General features: G+C 32.7%; 1 protein-coding gene across 10 annotated transcripts; it reads left to right on the top strand.

The window, feature by feature from the left end:
- Positions 1–7,898: 7,898 nt before the first annotated feature.
- Positions 7,899–18,577, top strand: LOC145041359 (CLP protease regulatory subunit CLPX1, mitochondrial-like). Of its 10 annotated transcripts, none has more exons than XM_078989391.1 (29): positions 7,899–8,202; positions 8,672–8,703; positions 8,974–9,037; positions 9,123–9,235; positions 9,315–9,500; positions 9,945–9,995; positions 10,237–10,321; positions 10,405–10,473; positions 10,642–10,726; positions 10,809–10,838; positions 10,927–11,061; positions 11,893–11,999; positions 12,118–12,185; positions 12,867–12,940; positions 13,017–13,098; positions 13,263–13,450; positions 13,804–13,856; positions 14,637–14,709; positions 14,946–15,649; positions 15,867–15,956; positions 16,730–16,919; positions 17,008–17,092; positions 17,184–17,234; positions 17,322–17,432; positions 17,682–17,766; positions 17,873–17,929; positions 18,015–18,105; positions 18,177–18,225; positions 18,300–18,577. In XM_078989391.1, the coding sequence occupies exons 26-29, from the start codon at positions 17,914–17,916 to the stop codon at positions 18,453–18,455; spliced, it is 312 nt and encodes a 103-aa protein (XP_078845517.1). In that variant the 5' UTR covers positions 7,899–8,202; positions 8,672–8,703; positions 8,974–9,037; positions 9,123–9,235; positions 9,315–9,500; positions 9,945–9,995; positions 10,237–10,321; positions 10,405–10,473; positions 10,642–10,726; positions 10,809–10,838; positions 10,927–11,061; positions 11,893–11,999; positions 12,118–12,185; positions 12,867–12,940; positions 13,017–13,098; positions 13,263–13,450; positions 13,804–13,856; positions 14,637–14,709; positions 14,946–15,649; positions 15,867–15,956; positions 16,730–16,919; positions 17,008–17,092; positions 17,184–17,234; positions 17,322–17,432; positions 17,682–17,766; positions 17,873–17,913; the 3' UTR covers positions 18,456–18,577. The 10 variants fall into 10 exon arrangements, with proteins under 10 accessions (XP_078845517.1, XP_078845512.1, XP_078845510.1 ...); XM_078989390.1 differs by having other exon boundaries at positions 7,908–8,202; positions 17,013–17,092; positions 17,188–17,234; positions 17,322–17,437; positions 18,015–18,070; XM_078989388.1 differs by having other exon boundaries at positions 7,917–8,202; positions 17,013–17,092; positions 17,188–17,234; positions 18,015–18,070.
- The last annotated feature ends 880 nt before the right edge of the window (positions 18,578–19,457 follow it).

Here is a 19,457-nt window from a genome sequence, read left to right on the forward strand (position 1 = left end):
TCGGATCGAAGAAGGATTCCTCGTGGCAAAGAGGCTATCATCAGATGAGAATCCGGCAGATCCCCTCACGAAGGGACTGACTCGGGTAAAGCATCTCCAGCATGCTCGGAGCATAGGGCTGAAGGATGATATTAGATTTAGTAGTTAGATAATCTCGAAATTTGTAAAGTGTAATTGACATTTGATGATGAATAGATGAGTAGATGCACTAGGGTTTTGTGCAACACTGTTATTCCAAAACTCTAGGATATTAGGGTTCGATTCCGGAATAAAAATATTTTCTGCCAAAAATCCCAGGACTATATATAGAAATCTGAACCATATTCATTCATTAGTTACATTTTCAACTAGAGAAAAGCCAAATTCTCTCTCACGGATCTTCGGGTTTTCATCCCAAATCATGAGTACTTCTATCTAGTTGTAATATATAGCTTAGATTGTGCCTAATAACATCAAAATCGGATCAAAACCCCAATATTTGAGAGTTTACCACCCAAGAACACTTGGAGAGTAAACTCTTTTATAAGGGCCAAAGTGTGCCCAATGTCCCTCCAAACCTTGGAGATGAACCTTGAGACTACCCATAGCTTGTTTAGACATCCAAAACATTAAGAATCAAGGGTTGAAAGTGAGTTCACAACCAAGGATGTTCTTGGGTCGTGAACTCCATTTTAGGTTGCCAAAATGCCCTAAATGCCTTCATTGAGCCAAGAGACTAGCATAACACATTACCCTGATGTGTCTAGGACCCAAAACAAGCAAAATACCAACACCCATAGGTGTTCACGGCTGCAAACACATGACCAAATGGTCCATGGGCCGAACACTCAAGTTAGGGGTGTTTTGATGCCACAAACACTTCCTAAGGCTTAGGCTTGAATTTAGACAAGTACCGTAACGAGTTTAGGACTAGCAAACACCATAGAACACCAAGAGTAAGGTGTTCACGGCCCAAGAAGTTCCAGGGCCGTGAACTCCAAACAATAGTGCCAAATGGTGCTATAAACTCTTCTAAAGCCTTGTACACTAGCATAGTTTAGTTCCAAGTTAAATTAGGGGCTTGAAAACACAACAAACACCCATCCAAGGGAGATTACAACCGTAATCTCCATGGGATTTGGTCCATGGGCCGTGAACTCCTCAAGGGAGTTAAAAAGAAGCCCAAACACTTGTTTAAGCCTAGAAGCACTTCACCACTTAAGTTGTAATAGCTTTGAGCTTCATTTAGAGCCCCAATAGAGAGTTTACGACCAGGAGTTTACTCCCCTGGGCCGTAAACTCCAACACACATGGTCTTTAGACCATAAACTTCCGTATGAGGTCTTGCACTCCTTTGTTGCAACCCATTAGCCTCCTTGCACATGACCAAAGTGTTTTCCTCGCATTAGGATGTTTATACATGTTTAATTAGTGTTATAATCACTAATTCTTTATATACATATGTCTTCATATGTAATTAGGACCATTGTGTGTGTGTCTAAAGTCTTCACTTGACACCTAGCAGTCCGACCTCTTCAGTTCATCCGTATCACCCACAACAGGTGAGTTCATACCCCTTAATCAATGTTTTAACTATTTTTAAATGTTTTAGGGGGGGGGGGGTACAAGTAGAATCATGGTAGTTACTATATCAATCACATGTGATTAGTAAGCGGCATTCAAATGATTGGCTACTCATTAGCTGTTTTACCAAACAGTTTCCTTCAAATGATTTTCATAAACATTTTATATGATTAAAACTCCTTATTAAGTTGTACATTTTACTCTGTACGCCTCATTTCAAACTCATTTACAATTGTGTTTCAAACAAATGTTCCTTTATACTTAAACTGTTTTATCAAACCTATGCTTTCAAACCGTTTTATAGATTGACATCAAGTCGATATTTTCTTAGATAATAATTATGTTCAAAGGTTTTACAAAACTTATTTTATGCTTTTATATTATCAATTGCATGGCTATATATGTATAGGTATATAAGAAATGTTTAAAATACTTAGGAAGGCTATCAACCCTATTTCTTTTTCCTCGATTTGGATGTGGTCTGGTGGGATATCGGGTACCCGTCCGAAGTTCGTTTAAATATTAGTTATATATCATGTGTACATATATAGTCATAAAGGTCCTTCCAGTTCATCCAATGCCCTTGGGTAGCAAGGGTGTACATCCATGTTCTTACGTACCAGTTAGATTACTAGTAAACTACCATATAGGTAGTTTACGTAGATACTAGAATTATTAGTAGAACGCGATATCATACAATGAGTCAGTTCATACATGAGTCAACACTTACTAGATAGAGAGAACATACATTACAGCTAGAACATTACAGTACATTACTATTCTTGCTAGATAGAGAGAGAACACACATTACAGCTAGCACACGTAGAACATTTCAGTACATTAGATATACATGAATACGTTGACATAATTGTGATCCACTGTATCAGAGCATGCCTTCAGTGTCATGGCTCGAGTTGTAGCCAAAGTCTCTTGGAGGGAGAGCGTGAGTTTGCATATAGATCTATACTGGATTGACTCTCCTACACCTTGCTGCTAGCTACAGCCGGACCTGCAGGTTTGCATGTGCCAAACGTCATATCTTTTTACGACCTACATTTGCCGTTGTTACCCAGTCGATAGTGTGGTACAATTAATCACATGATGCCTTAATATAAATCCGGTTTAAGGTAGTTAGTACAACAGTAGTTCTTATAGCACCACACTACAGTTTCACATTAATAGACAAGTACCGATGCAAGGTTTAGAGAAGATGGAGCTCGTTCAAGACTTATCTTTCACTTTGATTATACTTTAGTGTCTATCATAATTTGTCAGCACACTTGTATTAAAATTATATTATTAATGCAATAGATGATGTTGTTGCTTGTTTACTACTGTTCATTGTTGTGATACGGTACATGACATCCTCCGCCCCGTAACGTTTCCTCCGTTCTTGGTTTTGGGGTGTGACACATGGTGAACACATAGTTCAAAAACACGTACGGGTTGCTAGCCTATCAGCATTCCACTGGGTTGTCTATAATAGTTTGTGGTCGTCATCTATACTCCGCTAGATGACTGGATCAACTTTAAAGGTGAGGTATCTCATCATTTGTTTCATCTTTCATCACATATTTCACCTTTCATCTACACATCTTTACCCAACATATTTATAGGTATAAAATACATATACAATTTAAATCAAGTAAAACATGTATAAATTGTTCATCCATTATAGATATCACGAATACATATAATATGCACATATAGCATGCAATTTATATTAAAAACTTCATATTTATGCGTAAGATGAAAGTAACTATACACTCACTTGTTAAGGTGATGATTCGTAATTCAGACAACGTTTCTGTAACATCCTAAAATCCAAGACCAAAAATTTCATTTTTGATTTAATAATTTATAAAAAGGTTTAATGAAAACACTTAAATTACCTTGTTTCAAACATTGAAAACATTTTAATTAAACAAATATCATAGTCTAATCCCAAAGATCACATATGGCGGAATAACATGGGTGAATGCGTTGTGATCGTCCCGAGCTCCTTTATCTGAAATTGTAAGCACCTGAAACCAAAACTGTAAACCGTAAGCACAAAGCTTAGTGAGTTCCCTAGATACAACATACCATACATATCAACTGATCCATACATAACTGTGAGCCATACATACAAATCATTTATCAAATAAGTTGTTATGTGCTGCACATAGTCTTGCCATTATGCCATGGGCCGTCACGTGGTCTTTCTTTCCAAGCCAGGGGCCACCCCTGGGTCTTATAGACAAGTGCCAAGAGCAACCTCCTGGTCTTCCATGCAAGTATCACAAAGACAACTAGCATACATATTACTCTACTTAGCTAATGAGCATACAGTGGTCCAGGAGCCACCTCCTAGTCTTTCATACATAATGCCTAGGGCTAACCCCTGAGTCTTCCTATCATACATAATAGCATACAATGTGCCAGAAACCGTCTCTTGGTCTTTCATACATAGTGCCAAGGGCTAACCCCCGGGTCTTCCTACCATGCCTAAACTAAATGGGTCGGCATTGTGGCCGTAGACCCATACAAACAGTGAGGAGACTTACCTTGCACTGCTGAAGTCCCGCAAATAATCCTCCGACTGCTAGTTCGCAAATCCTCGAACCGCTGATCCTTCGACTCCCGAGCTACTATTTATCATATAAACTAAATAAGTTTGGGATTCTCATAACTTAACCATAATTCCTCATTGGGGTAAAAGACCATTTTAACCCTCACATATTCTTGTCCAAAATGAACTCTACTAAATCCTTGGCCCAAAAGATAAACGCTCTTATAAGGCCCAACACTTGGCTCAATTTCCAATTGGGCCCAATCCCTTCACATGGACCTTAGTGAGCCCATTAAGGCCCAAAGCAGCCAAGACCCATGAATGGCCAAAGCCAAGGACCAGTAACGCAAACCCAATATGAGTACGTGGGGCGTACTCAGCTGTACGCAAGGTGTACTGAGCTTGTGACGTGTACGATGCGCGTACCAGCTTGTACGCCCAACATACTCCCTTGTTAAGCCTTTTCTTATATTAAGCACTTAATGCTTCTACCCAATGGTCCAAATCATAAATCTGAGTTCCTCTTAACGTCTGAATCCATAAAGTCACTGACTTGGTGACTTTGCATGTCCCAAACAAGCCCAAACTCCAAAATGGTATCCTATTTCCATGAAAATGGTCTTAACTCTTGCATATGTTGGATTAGTTGTCTAAGCCCATAACTATATTTGGTACGTACTTGATTTGATTATGAGCATGCTCCTTTTGGTTTGCCTTTAATCATGCAACTTGATAGGATGATAAGTGGAGAGAGAGTAGGATTTATTGTATAAATAATAAATTGGTACTCAGAATGATTTTATTGATATATTACAAGATTAATATATTATTTGAAAAATCATATTATTAATCAAAAATTAATATGATATTAATTTTGGGATTAAAAGGAATTGATTAATAATGAAGGGACTGTTTTGCAAATCGTTGATAGTTGCAAAGTTGGGTTGATGGACTCCTATGGGAGGACTGGACGAAATGTATAACTGAATGTTGACTTTGACCAATGTTGACTTTGACTGTACTTAAGCTAACCCTATTTAAGGTTGTATGTGATATGTGTTGATTTGAAGGTTGTCGTGTAGGGATCAAGGAGTCATTGGGAGTCGACTTGTGCACCGAGGATAGTTTAGACACTGCACGACATTGAGATAAGTTACTTTCTAGTAGGGGTGGGTCTAAGGCCACAATGTCGGCCCACCAAAAAGGGGTATTTAGAAGATAATGGTCTTTGTGATAATTATCTTGGTTTGGTTATGTGTTGGTTATGAGGTTTATCTGAGTAGTATGTTATGTGTATGGTAGGGATTAGTTTCCCTGACAGTGGTCCTTAGGACCCAAGGGTAGGTCAGTACCCGGATATGCCTGAATGTATGCCTATATCTGTTGATTGTACGCTAGTAGTAGTGGGTGAAATAGTCCCTAGTTACCGGTTGAAAGATACTGATGTTGATTACCGGTTGAAAGATACCGATGAAGATTACCGGTTGAAAGATACCGACGATATTGTATGGTATGTGGTATGATGGGGGAACTCACTAAGCTTCGTGCTTACAGTTTTGATTTTAGTTTTAGGTACCTCTTCGTCGAAGGGGAAAGAGTCGGCGGTATAGCAGCGCATCACACACACACACATGCTTCCGCAAGAAGTTTTTGGGACTATACTCTGATTTTCAATACTTATGATGTTATGGTTTGAAATACAACATTATGATTTTGTAATGGATGATTTATTGATAATGTTTTGGTGAAATGTTTGTTAAATGCATTAATTCAAAAATGAAATATTTGGCCTTGAAAATTGGGTCGTTACATGCAAATCATTGATAGTTGCAAAGTTGGGTTGATGGACTCCTATGGGAGGACTGGACGAAATCTACAGGAGACCCTATAGAATTCGTCCAAGGCTTCTATTGTGGAAGTCTATGGGTTGCTTGGTGCCTAAGCAATGTATTAAGGTTTCCTCCAGAAACCCTAATAGTCCACTCAACTATATAAAAACCTCTAGTCTAAGGAAAATCAACCCTAAGCTTTAGAAACCCTAAGGTGGACGATTTTCACCTCTCTCCAAGTCATTCTTTGCATTGTGTGCTCTAGTGTTCTACGGTTTTGGGTGTGAAACATTAAAGACATTCACATTATTGGATGTTAGCTTTCCATGGAGCATTTGAAAAACTCAATAGTTAGTATATTTTAATATACTTAAAGTTATGTATTCTAATATCGTATTTTCGATGATACCTAGATTAAATTAGTTTTTCATAGTATGTTGCTATAACGAGAAAATATCATAACATGTTTATGTGAAATTCCGTTATGCAAATAGGGATGGCAACGAGGGCGGGGAACAAAGGGGACCCCAATCCCCATCCCCATTCCCGAATCCTTATTCCAATCCCCATCCCCATCGGGGAATATAAATAAACCCCCATCTCCACCCTCAACGGGGACCGGGGATCCCCAACGGGGAAACAAAGATTTCTTTTTCTCTTTTAATATGCAAACTTTTACGTAAGAAAAAACTCTAAGTTTCAATTTTACCAGCATAAGTTTAAAGATTTTATAAAATATATAAGTACTCATAAATTGCATAAAAATATAAATAAATTTTCTACCAAATTTAAATACATACATGAAAAATCAAGTAGCAAAAAAATTAGCAGATTGATATTTTAGGTAAAATAGATCAACCAAAGAGAAAAAAATATACAAGAGTTTAAATTAGATAAAAAAAAAATTAAAAGTATAATTTCAACCAAGTAATTACTAATGAGTTAGGTTACTTAAATCAAATTTTATGTATTATAAATTGTTCTATAAATATATGTTATGTATTATATATATATATATATATATATATATATATATATATATATATATATATATATATATATATCGGCGATGGTTCCAGGGTTGTGATTAAGGGTATCTCCATCTCCATCCCCACTTTTTTTTATTCGGGGATTCCCCATCGCTGGTCAACTTAGGGATTCCCCAGATAAAACGGATGTGAGTTTCGGGTTTCCCATTGGGTGTGGGGTTTTTTTTGCCATCCCTATGTGCATATATGTTTTATGTAACCTAGAAAACCTTTAAAACTATACTTCTCAAGTCAAATTCACAAGTAGATTTTTTTTTTCATACAATCTTTTGTTACAAAGAATTTCCAATATTTGATTCAAATATCGATATGGATGTCTTTTATGAAGAATAAAAAATTATAAATTTTAATAAAATTTTTTTTTTAATAACAAAAAGAAATAAACAATAGTAGCCACATTTGTTTTTTTTTTCTCTAAATTGGAATGGTTTTTTTAGACCAGTAGAACATGCAAAATAGGAAGCAACAAGTAATAGTGGGTGGTTGTGATATAATTTTTTGAAAATATTAGTGATTTTATAGTTAAAAATAAGATGGTTAAAACGAATATTGACCAAATTATATTGTTTTTTTTATGTTCACTTTAATTTAAATTATAAATGAAAAATACAATAAATGTTTTTTTTTTAATTTACTCCACATTGACATACTTCAATCAATTATTATTTGTCAAAATATAATAGTAAGCAACTAATAATAGTCAATCACGTGATAGTAAATACATTCTATAATTAATGTAAAATATTTTAACCTAATAGGTTAAAAAAAAGTGGGATCATAAAACCATTTATAAATAAACATTTTAATTCAATTAAGTTATTCTCAAGAATTAAACATGTTTTAAGATTTAATACGTTTCTTTCTTTATAGCGAAATCTTGATCTTAATTTTGGAAAGGCTTTTATGATATTTAACCGTTAGAAGTTGAGAGGGTTATTCCCTCTATTTATACGTTCTTCTTGAGGTGTCCCGCTTCCAACAGACGCCCAAAACACCCCACAGACACATAGCGATTGCAGTAGCTCCGCCATCCTTCGCCGGAGATGGAAATCAAAAGGGTTGCGTTCTTCAGTTATTCCGCTCTCAACAAATCTAAACACCCCCGAGACCAATGACGATCTATGTAATTATACTGCACGAGACCAAAAAACCCCAACCTTCGCAGTAGACTCTCATTCGCCTGTTAGTCCAAGAAGTTATCAAGATCGACGTAAGTTTTCTCTAGGGTTTTTTTGGTGATTCAGATATAGTAATTTTCTTGTAAAGTTAAAATTGATGCTTGATTAAGAAAGAATCAAAGGTTAATTGTTGTTTTATTTTATTCTCGTTGTGGTTTCTAGTATTACCCCGCATTCCTCTTCATCTTTTCGTTGACATTGTTTTTTGTAAACTCTAATTTTGTCAGATACACCAGACCCATTACAACTGAATAAAGAAACTGCATTTTCTCGTTGGGTTTTTTTCTTCATCTTTTTATTCTTATAGTTTTTTATTCTCTAATCTAGGGTTTTTCTGTTATCGAAACGTGATTTTTCTTATTTACAATTAAAGTTAATGTATGGAAAAGAAGATTGATTAATCTAGAGTATGAACCTTGGCTACTTACATGTTATATAGTTTTATGAAGATTTGTAAAATTAATATCATGCAACACATCCTGTTTACTGGCTATCTGACAGGATAATCAAGAACAACAAGAAGCCAAACAAAGGTTTGATTATTTTAATAACTATATGAGATACGATTTTTTTTCATGAAACTTCTCCTCCTCAATTTGTTTGAAGTATGGTCATTTGTGGGTTCTGTAACTCATCAAAATAATTGATCTCACTGCTCTATTTTGTTTTTTTGATTGTGATTCTAGAGAGTTTGCCCCACTAACTGAAAATACTTGTTTAAAATATGCAAATACAGGATTTTGAATAGTCACAAACTGGTTTAGATTTTAAATTTTTTAGTCTCCATTTTATGGCTGTGTTAGCTTTCAGTGATTTTTCAATACATCTTGACTGAGTTTGATTCTTCTGTGGCATATGTAAACTGCGGTAAGCATTTATATAAAATTAGCATTTAATATAATCTCAGATTATTTATTTAATGCCTCAAATAATAGATAGGTATATTTTGAAGGGTGATATGCTGTGGTGAGAGAGCCTGTATATTTTTTTTGGGTCCTGGTAAGAGTTGACTAAAAAAACTGGTCAAGTGGGTTGACATTTGTTTCTATTGTGTTTTAAATCTTGGTAAGAGTTGACTAAATATATTTTGATTGTTAATTTATATATATGTATTTGAAGATGTTAAATATTTTTTTGTTAACAGGTTGGAATCATTACAAGTAGTAAATCCGTGCATGAGGTCCAGTTGGAGTAGTGAGACTCCTAACAACCCAATGGTGTGAACATGAATCTTGAAATTTTAGATGATTAGGGGCATACATGTCATTTCATTGCCACTCCAATGGAAGGATGTTTGTACAGGGGTACTGAGAGGAATCTTATAATTTAGGTAAGTTATATTATTTAATATTCCTACTAATTACAGTATATATGTGTTTCTTATATGATTCATATAGTTTTATAATTAATAATGCATCAAATGAACAGCCCAAGGAAAAACGTACTATTACTTTTGCTCGATCCTTTAATTTTTTTTTTTAATGATTTGTACTTTGAAATGGAGTGAGATTAGCATGTGATAGTAGAGGTTATGTAAAAGCTTGCAGATATCTAAATATGTCTTTAGTGATTGGAATCTTGCATTAAGTTAAATTTTCTAATCATCATTATTAAATCTTCTTCTGGAGGTCGATAGAGTGTCTAATTATGGGTTGAAGTTTTGAAAGGGGGCAGGTAGAATCTATGGTTAATTAGGTTGTTAACAATTATAATTATTTATTTATAAATATACAAGCATTGTACTACTTATTAATATTTTGATTTTAATTTTCAGGACAATTAATGATCAATTGATTGATTCTGCCATGGCTTGGGTTGTATGAAGGTAATTCTCTCTCTCTCTCTCTCTCTCTCTCTCTCTCTCTCTCTCTCTCAACACATGAAATAGAAATAGAAATGGGAATGAAATTAGTTGATTACATAAGATGTTAATTCTGAATTACATCCTTAATTAGAACCACCCTCTTCATCTTTATCTTTTTGTTGGACGGTTTAACTAAATTCATTCAAAAGATGCATTACAACTTAACAAAGAAACTGCATTTTTGTTGGGTGTTTTTTTGTAGATACATTTTATGTTTGTGTTAGATTTGGTGAAATAAGGAACAGGGAGGTGACATTAGAAAATGAAAAAGGAAAGTCCCAACTCCTGTAAGCATGCTTTATACCAATAAAATTAGAATTAATATAATTAATGTCTCAAGTATTATGGCCTTTAATTGTTTTATATATAGGTTGAAGAGTAGTATCTTTTTTTATATAATGGGAATGCTTAAAGTTGTTGTTGGTTTAAAAGGGAAAAGGTTAGCCATTTATTTTAACTTAAATACTTTAAATTTCATTCAACTTAATGATTTTGCACCAGTGACACAAGATGAATGCATAAATAAAGTTGATGTCCCTTTTTGTTTCCAAGTTTCCGTATTTTTATTTGAAGATCTTGAATCTTTTTTTTTTTTTTTTGTTAAAAGGTTGGAAGCAAAATCTCTGCTCCTAACAACCCAGTGGTGTAAACATGAATCTTGAAACATCAGGTGATGAGTACCAAAAAGTTAGGTAAAATAAAATTAAAGTTGATGGGTTTTTATAATTTGTATGGGATTAAAAACATATAATTATGGTTACGCTTTTTCTCCAGCAAAGAAAGAGACAACACAGGAAAGAAAGGGTAATAATATTCATCTTGCAGTTTCATTGTTTTAATTAATTCTTGGATTCATAACAAAGATAATATGTATTTGAAATCATTTTGATAGGTAGAAGATGTTTCATCTTGTGGAGTAGAGGGTTAATTTGTACTTAGATGAATCGGTTCTTCAAAATCAAAATGGATTTCACACCTTTTTATTATTATATTAGCATTTCAAGTCTCCAGCATCCTCATCTTGGAGGTATTCTTTTCTCATAATATTGCTCTCAGAGCTGAATTTACTTCTACAATGACCAAATTCATATAAGATTTTCCAAATTTATCATGTTGTGTCTCCCTTGGGTGGTATGAAGGTAATTCTTGCTGTTAATAGGCTTATATGATTAATATGCTACATTCATGTATTTCCACCTTTTTCAGTTATCATCATCATCCAAACATTTTACTTTTAAAATATCAAACTTGTTTGATTTTGCTTAAAAAGTTAAATTGGGATGCAACTTTACTGACTAACATTTAATAAGTATTCTTCCATTTTGTTTTAGAGTTTTGATATGGGAAAGACATGATTGGGGACAGGTGATGCCAAAGAAATATTATAATTAAAAGCATGCTTCTACACTACTTCATTTTCCTTTCTAATTAATAATGAAGCACCCTCTTCATCTTTATCTTTTTCTTGGAGGGTTTTTTTTTTTTTAAAACTAAATTCATTTAAAAGATGCATTACAACTTCTAACAGAGGTTTGATTTTGATTTTTTTTATTCATGAAACTTGTCCTGAATCAGTTTGAAATATGGTCATTTGTGATCAAAATAATTCATCTCACCACTCTATTTTTTTCGTTTTGATTGTGATCTGCCACTTTAGGTGATTCTGCTCTTCTAATTATGGTTTAAAAAAATCTTGAATCATTTCAAATTTAGAGTCTTTATCAGACAAAAAAATTATGATTTTAGTGACTGAAACATGTTTAGAATCTGCAAATACTGGGGGTTAGTTATGATCAGTCAACAACTGGATTAGATTTTAAAATTGTTGAGTCTTCATTTTATTTTATGTTTGTGTTAGATTTTGGTGAAAGAAAGGGAGCCCTTGGTGACATTAGAAAATGAAAAAGGAAAATCCCAACTCCAGTAACCATGCTTCATTTAATTGTTATGATCTCATCTCATCATGTGAGTTTTGTCACTCATTCCTTGTTTAATTAATAATTAATTGTTGGAATCTTAACAAACAAAGATAATGAAATCAATCTATGTTGATCCTAAAAACATTTCAATTTCTTTTTGATAGGTAAAACAAGTTCATCTTGTCTTGTGGTGGATACATGGTTCTAGGATTTGGCCGGATTTGAAAACTTTGTATTTTCTTCAATTCAATTTGTTTAGGCCAACTTCTTATATGAATGATAACATTAAGACTATAAATTTAGTAAGGTGGAAGTCAGGGCTTAGAAAAGATTAAAAGTAGTTAGATGTATTAGATTGTTGATAAATCTTGTTAAAGAATATGCCACTTCAATGAAGTTATCTATATTCCATTATCAGTTCCCCACACTGAGTGAGTACATTGTTACAGAGGGCCAATTTTCTTTCTTTTTAGGGCTTTTTGTAACTTTCTTTTTCCATTTCTGAGTGCATTGTTACAGAGGGCCACAAAGCTATGTTCTAAATTGAATTGATGTCTTTGTAACGTTTTTGGTCCTTGTCCCAAGAAAAATGACAATAGTTAGTTTTGGGACCAAAATTGCAAAGTTTAGCTTTACTCGGGGACCAAAAGTAGTCATTTTGCAAAAAAAATAGTCATTTTACTTGGAATAGAGACCAAAAATGAGTTAGGTGGAACAAGGAAAATTAGGTGTTATTATATCAAATGCTGCAGGAAACTCATGGTAGATTCAGTAACTATTATCATCTGAACTCATTTTGTTTTTAAGTAGTTTCATAGCTGATGTTGAAGAAGAACTCCAAACCTACCTTATATAAAACTTTGATCTTATATTATACTACAATAGATAACTTTCTTCCTTTCTAATATGGCAGGATTTTCGAGAATTACATCCCCTGTCTATTACAAAATCAAGGATGATTTCCTTAACACCTGAGTTGAAGATTTGGTAACTTACCCGAATTCATTAATGTTTCTAGATTACATAGAAGGACTTTTTCCCAATTAAATTTTGTGTACTACAGGGGACTGTTTTAGACACAGCCAAGTCCCTTATATTTCCTCTTCCACTTCTGGCTATTGCTCTACATCAACAATTCCTAGCAGGTATGCTCTACATCAAAGACATTATATGAATACTAAAATCAAATGAATAATCACTGATGCAGATGCATTAAATGGTCTTGATGGTTTAAAGGTTACAGATTATTAGACTATCATCTATCTGCTATCAACCATGTTCATTCATGTCAGAAATTGTTTCTCTGCAGGATTGGGAAAGAGTAGTTGGAGTTCAAATTAAGGATGCTGCAGAAACTTATAATCCTGAACAATTAATTAATTGGCAAAGAAATCACAAACACCAAATAAAATTGGTTTTATTGGTCTTGGAGCTATATGGGATTTGGCATGGCCAACTCATATTGTGAAATCAAATTTCTGTGTCCAAGGATATGATGTAACACTTTTTTTCCTTCCTTTCACTTTTTCTTTTATGTATTTAGATGAAGGGCAATTTGCAGTAAATAGCAACATACTTTTTTTCTCTTTACCAAAATAGAAAATATACTTTATTTTTTTTATCAACAAATCCATAAAAGAGATGCACTTGCACTTTTATTACTGATAATAGCAACATAGTTACAATTCCTTACCCATGAAACGAATAGAGTACCCTTAATGGTAGCAAAATGAAAGTATGTTGCTATTATGGATAAAAATAATAAATAATACAACATGTACAAAGCTCAAGATTCCGTTACTGTTATGCTTTGTCTGGATAATAGGTGTATAAGTCAACTTTATCTACAGGTTTGAAAAGGCTGGTGGCCTGATTGGAAGCTCTCCTGCACAAGTATCAAAAGGTAACATAAGAGATTCACATTCAGTGGTGGATTTTAAATTACAAAAACTCCATGGGCTTTAAATAATTATGTAGAGGTTCTTATTGTCATAACACTATTTTTTTTTGTATTCATACGACATTGCTTTAACTGGTAGATTTGTTAACCCTTTTTTGTATACATTATGATTTATTGTATCTGGTGGTGTCATAAGGGCTTCTGAAGGCACATTTACGGTGTGTAAGTTAGTCTTTTTACTGAATGCATCTCACTTTTAAGTTGCATCTTTTTATATGGGACAACTTTCTAGGGCTATTTTCTAGAAGGGCATTCATGTCTTTTGCACACACGACAAATCGAGAACAAGCCCATGTACCATTGACATCTGTCTTTGTTTCCAAACACTGAATTGTAAATACATTGTCTTGATGACATCATATATCAGTCTTATTACAACTATTATGACTAATCAAAATAACTTATTTTCCTTTTTTATTTCTTGCATGAATTTTCACTTCCCCTACATCAAATTGTCTTTAATTTTATTAACTTATTTTTTTGTAAAGATGTTAAATCAACTGACTGCTAGCTGGAGTTCATATAGCATCAGCAGCTGAAGCAATGGCCTTTGGAGCTCGATTAGATTTAGATACAAAAATCTTGTTTAATGTCATAAAAAATAAATAGTGAAGGAACATCTTGTTATGTCTTCTTTATTAAAATGTTAACTAATAAACATAATGGGATTAAGTTTCCATTTTATGTGTAGAGTTTGTGAAAGTTTTGTTTCCATTATTGCAGGATGTTTGAGAATCGAGGTCCTCACAATGATTATACACCCTTATCTGCACTTGATATCTTCGTGAAGGATCTGGTATGACTAATATCCATTTTGTTGTTTTGTGATGATATTTAGGAAGCAACTTTCGTTTCTTGTTGATTAATGAGGGAAAGGAAATAGTCCTTCATTCAACTTCTAAATATTCTTCTCATTTTGCAGCAGAGGGAGTGGGGAAGGATAATAATATTCATCTTGCACTTTCATTGTTTTAATTCTTGGATTCATAATTAACAAAGATAGTGTTTGTTCATTTCAATTCATTATGATAGGTAGAAGATGTTCATCCTAAAAGCACCTATTTGACACCAAGATCTTGTATTTACATGGTAACAAAGTCTGCATCTTTTTTTATTTTATCTTGATTACCTTCATCAACTAAAATGGTCTGGTGGTGTGCTTCTTCTTATTATATCCACCGGGCTTCTAGAGGTTAGCTTACATGCAACATAATTTATTTTCTAATGTATATATTACAATTGTTATAACTACAGAAATACATATTTATTGATGTCAGGTTTGTGAAGAGTCAGGCTAGCATCTGAAACACTTTTATCTAACAGTCCTTCTTATTGATTGTTGTAACACTTTATAACCTTAATTTTGATGATGATGATGATGATGTGATTTTTTTTTTTATTACAGTTTAGGTAAAGGTATATATTATTTAATATTCATTAAATCCTACTAGCTGAAGAATGATGCATGTTTACATTATATATGTATTTGTTATATGCTTCAAAGCATTGTACTTTTATGACCCTTTGAAAATCTAATCTCTTATATCTATATCTTTTTCACATTCAGACATTTTACTTTTAATCTTTTCCCTATTTAAGACATTATATTTTAAAAATCTAACTAGTTTTAGCATTATTATACTTTCCTCTGTATTTTCTTATTAATGTGATTTTATTTTTAGGAGAGGCATCATCTGATCAGGATGAAGAGTATTTTGGCTGGATTTTAAAACTTGGTATTTTCTTCAATTCAATTTGTTTAGGACAAATTATGTTATGATAATATTAAAGATTATAAATTTAGCAAGGTGGAATCTAGGTTTACCATGCTTGTTTACTCATTTTAATATTGTTGTAATGTAATATTGGCTAACAACAACATATAAACAACCACATTTATGTATTCCTACCCTTTTTTTTATTATCATCATCTTACAAATCCTTTTTTGACAGAACAACAAATTGGAGCAGTTGAGAGCACCTACAAATCTAGAAAAAAAAAAGAAGCTAAACGACTTTCCATTATCCAATTCCATTGCCAAGGTAAGAAATCAACTATCTCATTAAACTTTCAATGGTTTCTTCCTATTAAAATAATCTACTTTTATTTTACCATTATAGCTTTACTTATAGCGTTACTTTTTCAAGATTTAACCTGCTAAGAAATTCTACATTTTTATTTCCCTGATAAAGAACACATGAAAATTTTAACCTATAGCATTACATTTTCAAGATTTAACCTATTAAAAAGTTCTACTTTTTTTTCTTGATAAAGAGCACATGAAAACTTTTATTTAAGACATTGTACTTTGGAATTTGAAGCTTAATACTTTCCATTATTTTTTCCTTAGATATTGTTATTTTAATTACCTAAAATAGATTAGTTTAAAAATCCAACAAGTTTAACATTATACTTTCAAAATCTAACCTATTAAAACATTATATTATTTTTTCGATTAAGACATAGCAAACTTGTTTGATTTTGTTTACTAATTTTACCATATCCCATAATTTTTTGCTAATAAGACCTTTAATTGACTTTTTTGACTTTTTTCGATTAAGACATAGCAAACGTCTTTCATTCCCTTTTTCTGAGCCTGCTCCTTTAATCACACCTGGTAAGTCAAATCACTTCTTGTACTGCTGTTGCTGCTGCGATATGAACTCGCCGGTTATTTTTAATTTGAAGTTTGCGAATTAGGCTATGTTTTCACAATTCGGATTGTTTCTAATGTTCATTACGTATATTTCCGTTATATGTTCACAGTGGATGATACTGGCATCTACCATGCCCTTAACATGTGTTGTAACTGCAGAACTGCTTATTATTTCCGGCCGTTTAAGATAGACCTGCTTCTTCAAGGGAGCTTTCAGTTGCTGTTGATAACCACTACAAGAGAATTTATCATGCCTCTATGCATACAAATCAAGAAACTGAAAACCAAGATGTGGATCATGTTGAGTTAGATAAGAGCAATGTTCTGTTAATGGGTCCAACTGGCTCAGGTTTTCACTTATTTCTTGATTCTCTTTTTTGTTTATCGTATTCAAAGTTCTTTTGTTTTGATTGTTATATCATGAATTCGACTGAAAGGGCAGGGAAGACATTACTTGCAAAGACCTTAGCTCGAGTAGTGAATGTTACTTTTGTTATTGCTGATGCTACTACTTTGACACAGGTAGGTTTGATATAAGTTGTACCTTACATCAGATACAAAATTCATGTATGTATACATCAGTTTCTTGATATTTCATTACCCTCTTCTGTAGGCAGGTTATGTTGGAGAAGATGTGGAATCAATATTCTATAAGCTTCTTGTGGTAAGTTATAAATATAAGTTTTGGTCAACATTGACTTTATGCGTATACCTGTTGATCATTTGGTGCATTTTGGTTGACGGGATTCAGGTTGCTGACTTCAATGTGGAAGCAGCTCAACAAGCGACCACTATGGCAAACACTTTCATCATTATCATCTCCTGTTTCGACTCTTCCACTTTGCTTATACTCTACTCATGTGTGAGGCAACTACTGTTTATATTTTGCCTTCTTTAGATCATTCCTGATAGCTAATGTGGCTTAGTTTCGTCATTCTGTGTGACAAGATTTAGATGCTACCTCCTATTTGATTTTTTTTAATAAAAGATTCCAAAGTAAAAGCTTAAAATATGAAGGACGTAGTGTTATAAAAGTTAAGTAATTAGGCGGGTCTCGATTATTGAAATTAGTTGCGCTTATTAATTTATTATTATTTTTTTCAACTTTTAGGTGTATGTGGTGATTTACAAGACTGGGGATATGTTATGTTGACGGCTCAATTGATATGGGGTGAATTCAACTGAGATAAGCGGAAGTAGTTTATGTTTCTTTCTCTTAATCATTTACGCTTAAAAAAAACTTATAAGAAAAGTCACATTTTTAAAGTTAAATATTTTTGGGAATGACGGTTGTTACAACAGAGGATGTAGTCCAGCTCAGAAAATCCATTTGTACACCAGGGATGGTTCTTCAGTTTGGTACTAAATTTTTTCTTTATTCACTTATTTCCATAAGTTTTTATATTTGTAAAATATTCATTAATATATATTTTTTTACAAATAGGTTTCGGAAGTGATTCAGCAAACCCTCATCTGTCTCACAATCATGAGCAAAATAAGGTTGTATATACTGGAACTCTCACGATAATGACACGGTGATCTTGATTTTCTTATCATCAAATACAATTATATATAAGAAATGATTTTTAACTTTTTTTTGTTATAGATACGAGGTTGGTGGGATGTCTTGCACCAAGAAGAAAAATGCAATGCAAGTGAGTGTTTTTAAGTTTCGACACTGCAATCTTATATGATTATTTCCGGACAATAATTTATTTATGTATTTCAGTTACTTCATTATTTATTGAAGAAAGAACAAAAAAAAATTGAATCAGCACCAACGGGCGCGCATGATTCCCATCTAGTTTCCATTAAATGTGAACATGATACTTTTAAAAGCAACATATTAAGACATTATATACTTTGGATATCTAAACTTGTCTGATTTAGGTTATCAAATATAGTCTTATAGTTCAAGTTTTTAAGTTATTGTATGTTGATGATTTAACCATCTATAACATTATACTTTATAGCATTATATTTTTGAAATCCAATATTTTACTTTCACGTGTTTTTTCTTAATAAGACCTTGTCCTTTGAAAATGTAAAATATTTAAGTCACTGTATTGTCATATTTTCTCCTTTTAATACATTGTATTTTGAAAATCCAACCAATTTTCGCATTAGAACTTTGTACTTTCACAAATCTAACCAAATATGGCATTAAACTTGAAACTTCTAAAATTTATGTAGCTCTAGTAATATTCTTCAGTTATATCTATATACATTCTAACCATAAACACAATGAAAGTATAGCTTTACACTTGATTTTTTTTTTATGTATTAAAACTTTGTACTTTCACAAATCTAACAAATACGACATTAAATTCTAACTTACTTTCAAAGTTATATCTATACACCTTCTAACCATAAACACAATGAAAGTATAGCTTTAAACTTGATTTTTTTATGTATTAAAACTTTCTACTTTCACAAATCTAACAAATATGGCATTAAATTCTAACTTACTTTCAAAATTGTACCTATTAAGAAGATACTTTTAATTTATTTCCCAATCTGATATTAATTATATTTTGAAAATTGAATTTATTAAAGTTATAAGAATATAGCCCGATCCAATGTAACACAAAGTTATAAAACTTTGAAATTTATAAAAAGTTTTTGCGTAAGTACGGAAAATAGACAAAAAGTTCTTTACTCAACATCTAAACCCTATTAAAAAAAATAGACAAAAAGTTCTTGACTCAACATCTAAACCCTATTAAAAAACTGATTAATAAAAAATACAAATGAGAACATATAAAAAACAAATGTACTTTAAGTGCATGGCGTAACTAATTGTTTTTAATACATCCAGATTTTTTTAATATACATACATATAATTAAAAAAATTGGTCCCAAAAAATTAACCCTTATACGGCTGCTA

Source organism: Lactuca saligna, chromosome 4 (genome assembly GCF_052625555.1).
Source record: "Lactuca saligna cultivar CGN05327 chromosome 4, ASM5262555v1, whole genome shotgun sequence".
NCBI lineage: Eukaryota > Viridiplantae > Streptophyta > Magnoliopsida > Asterales > Asteraceae > Lactuca > Lactuca saligna.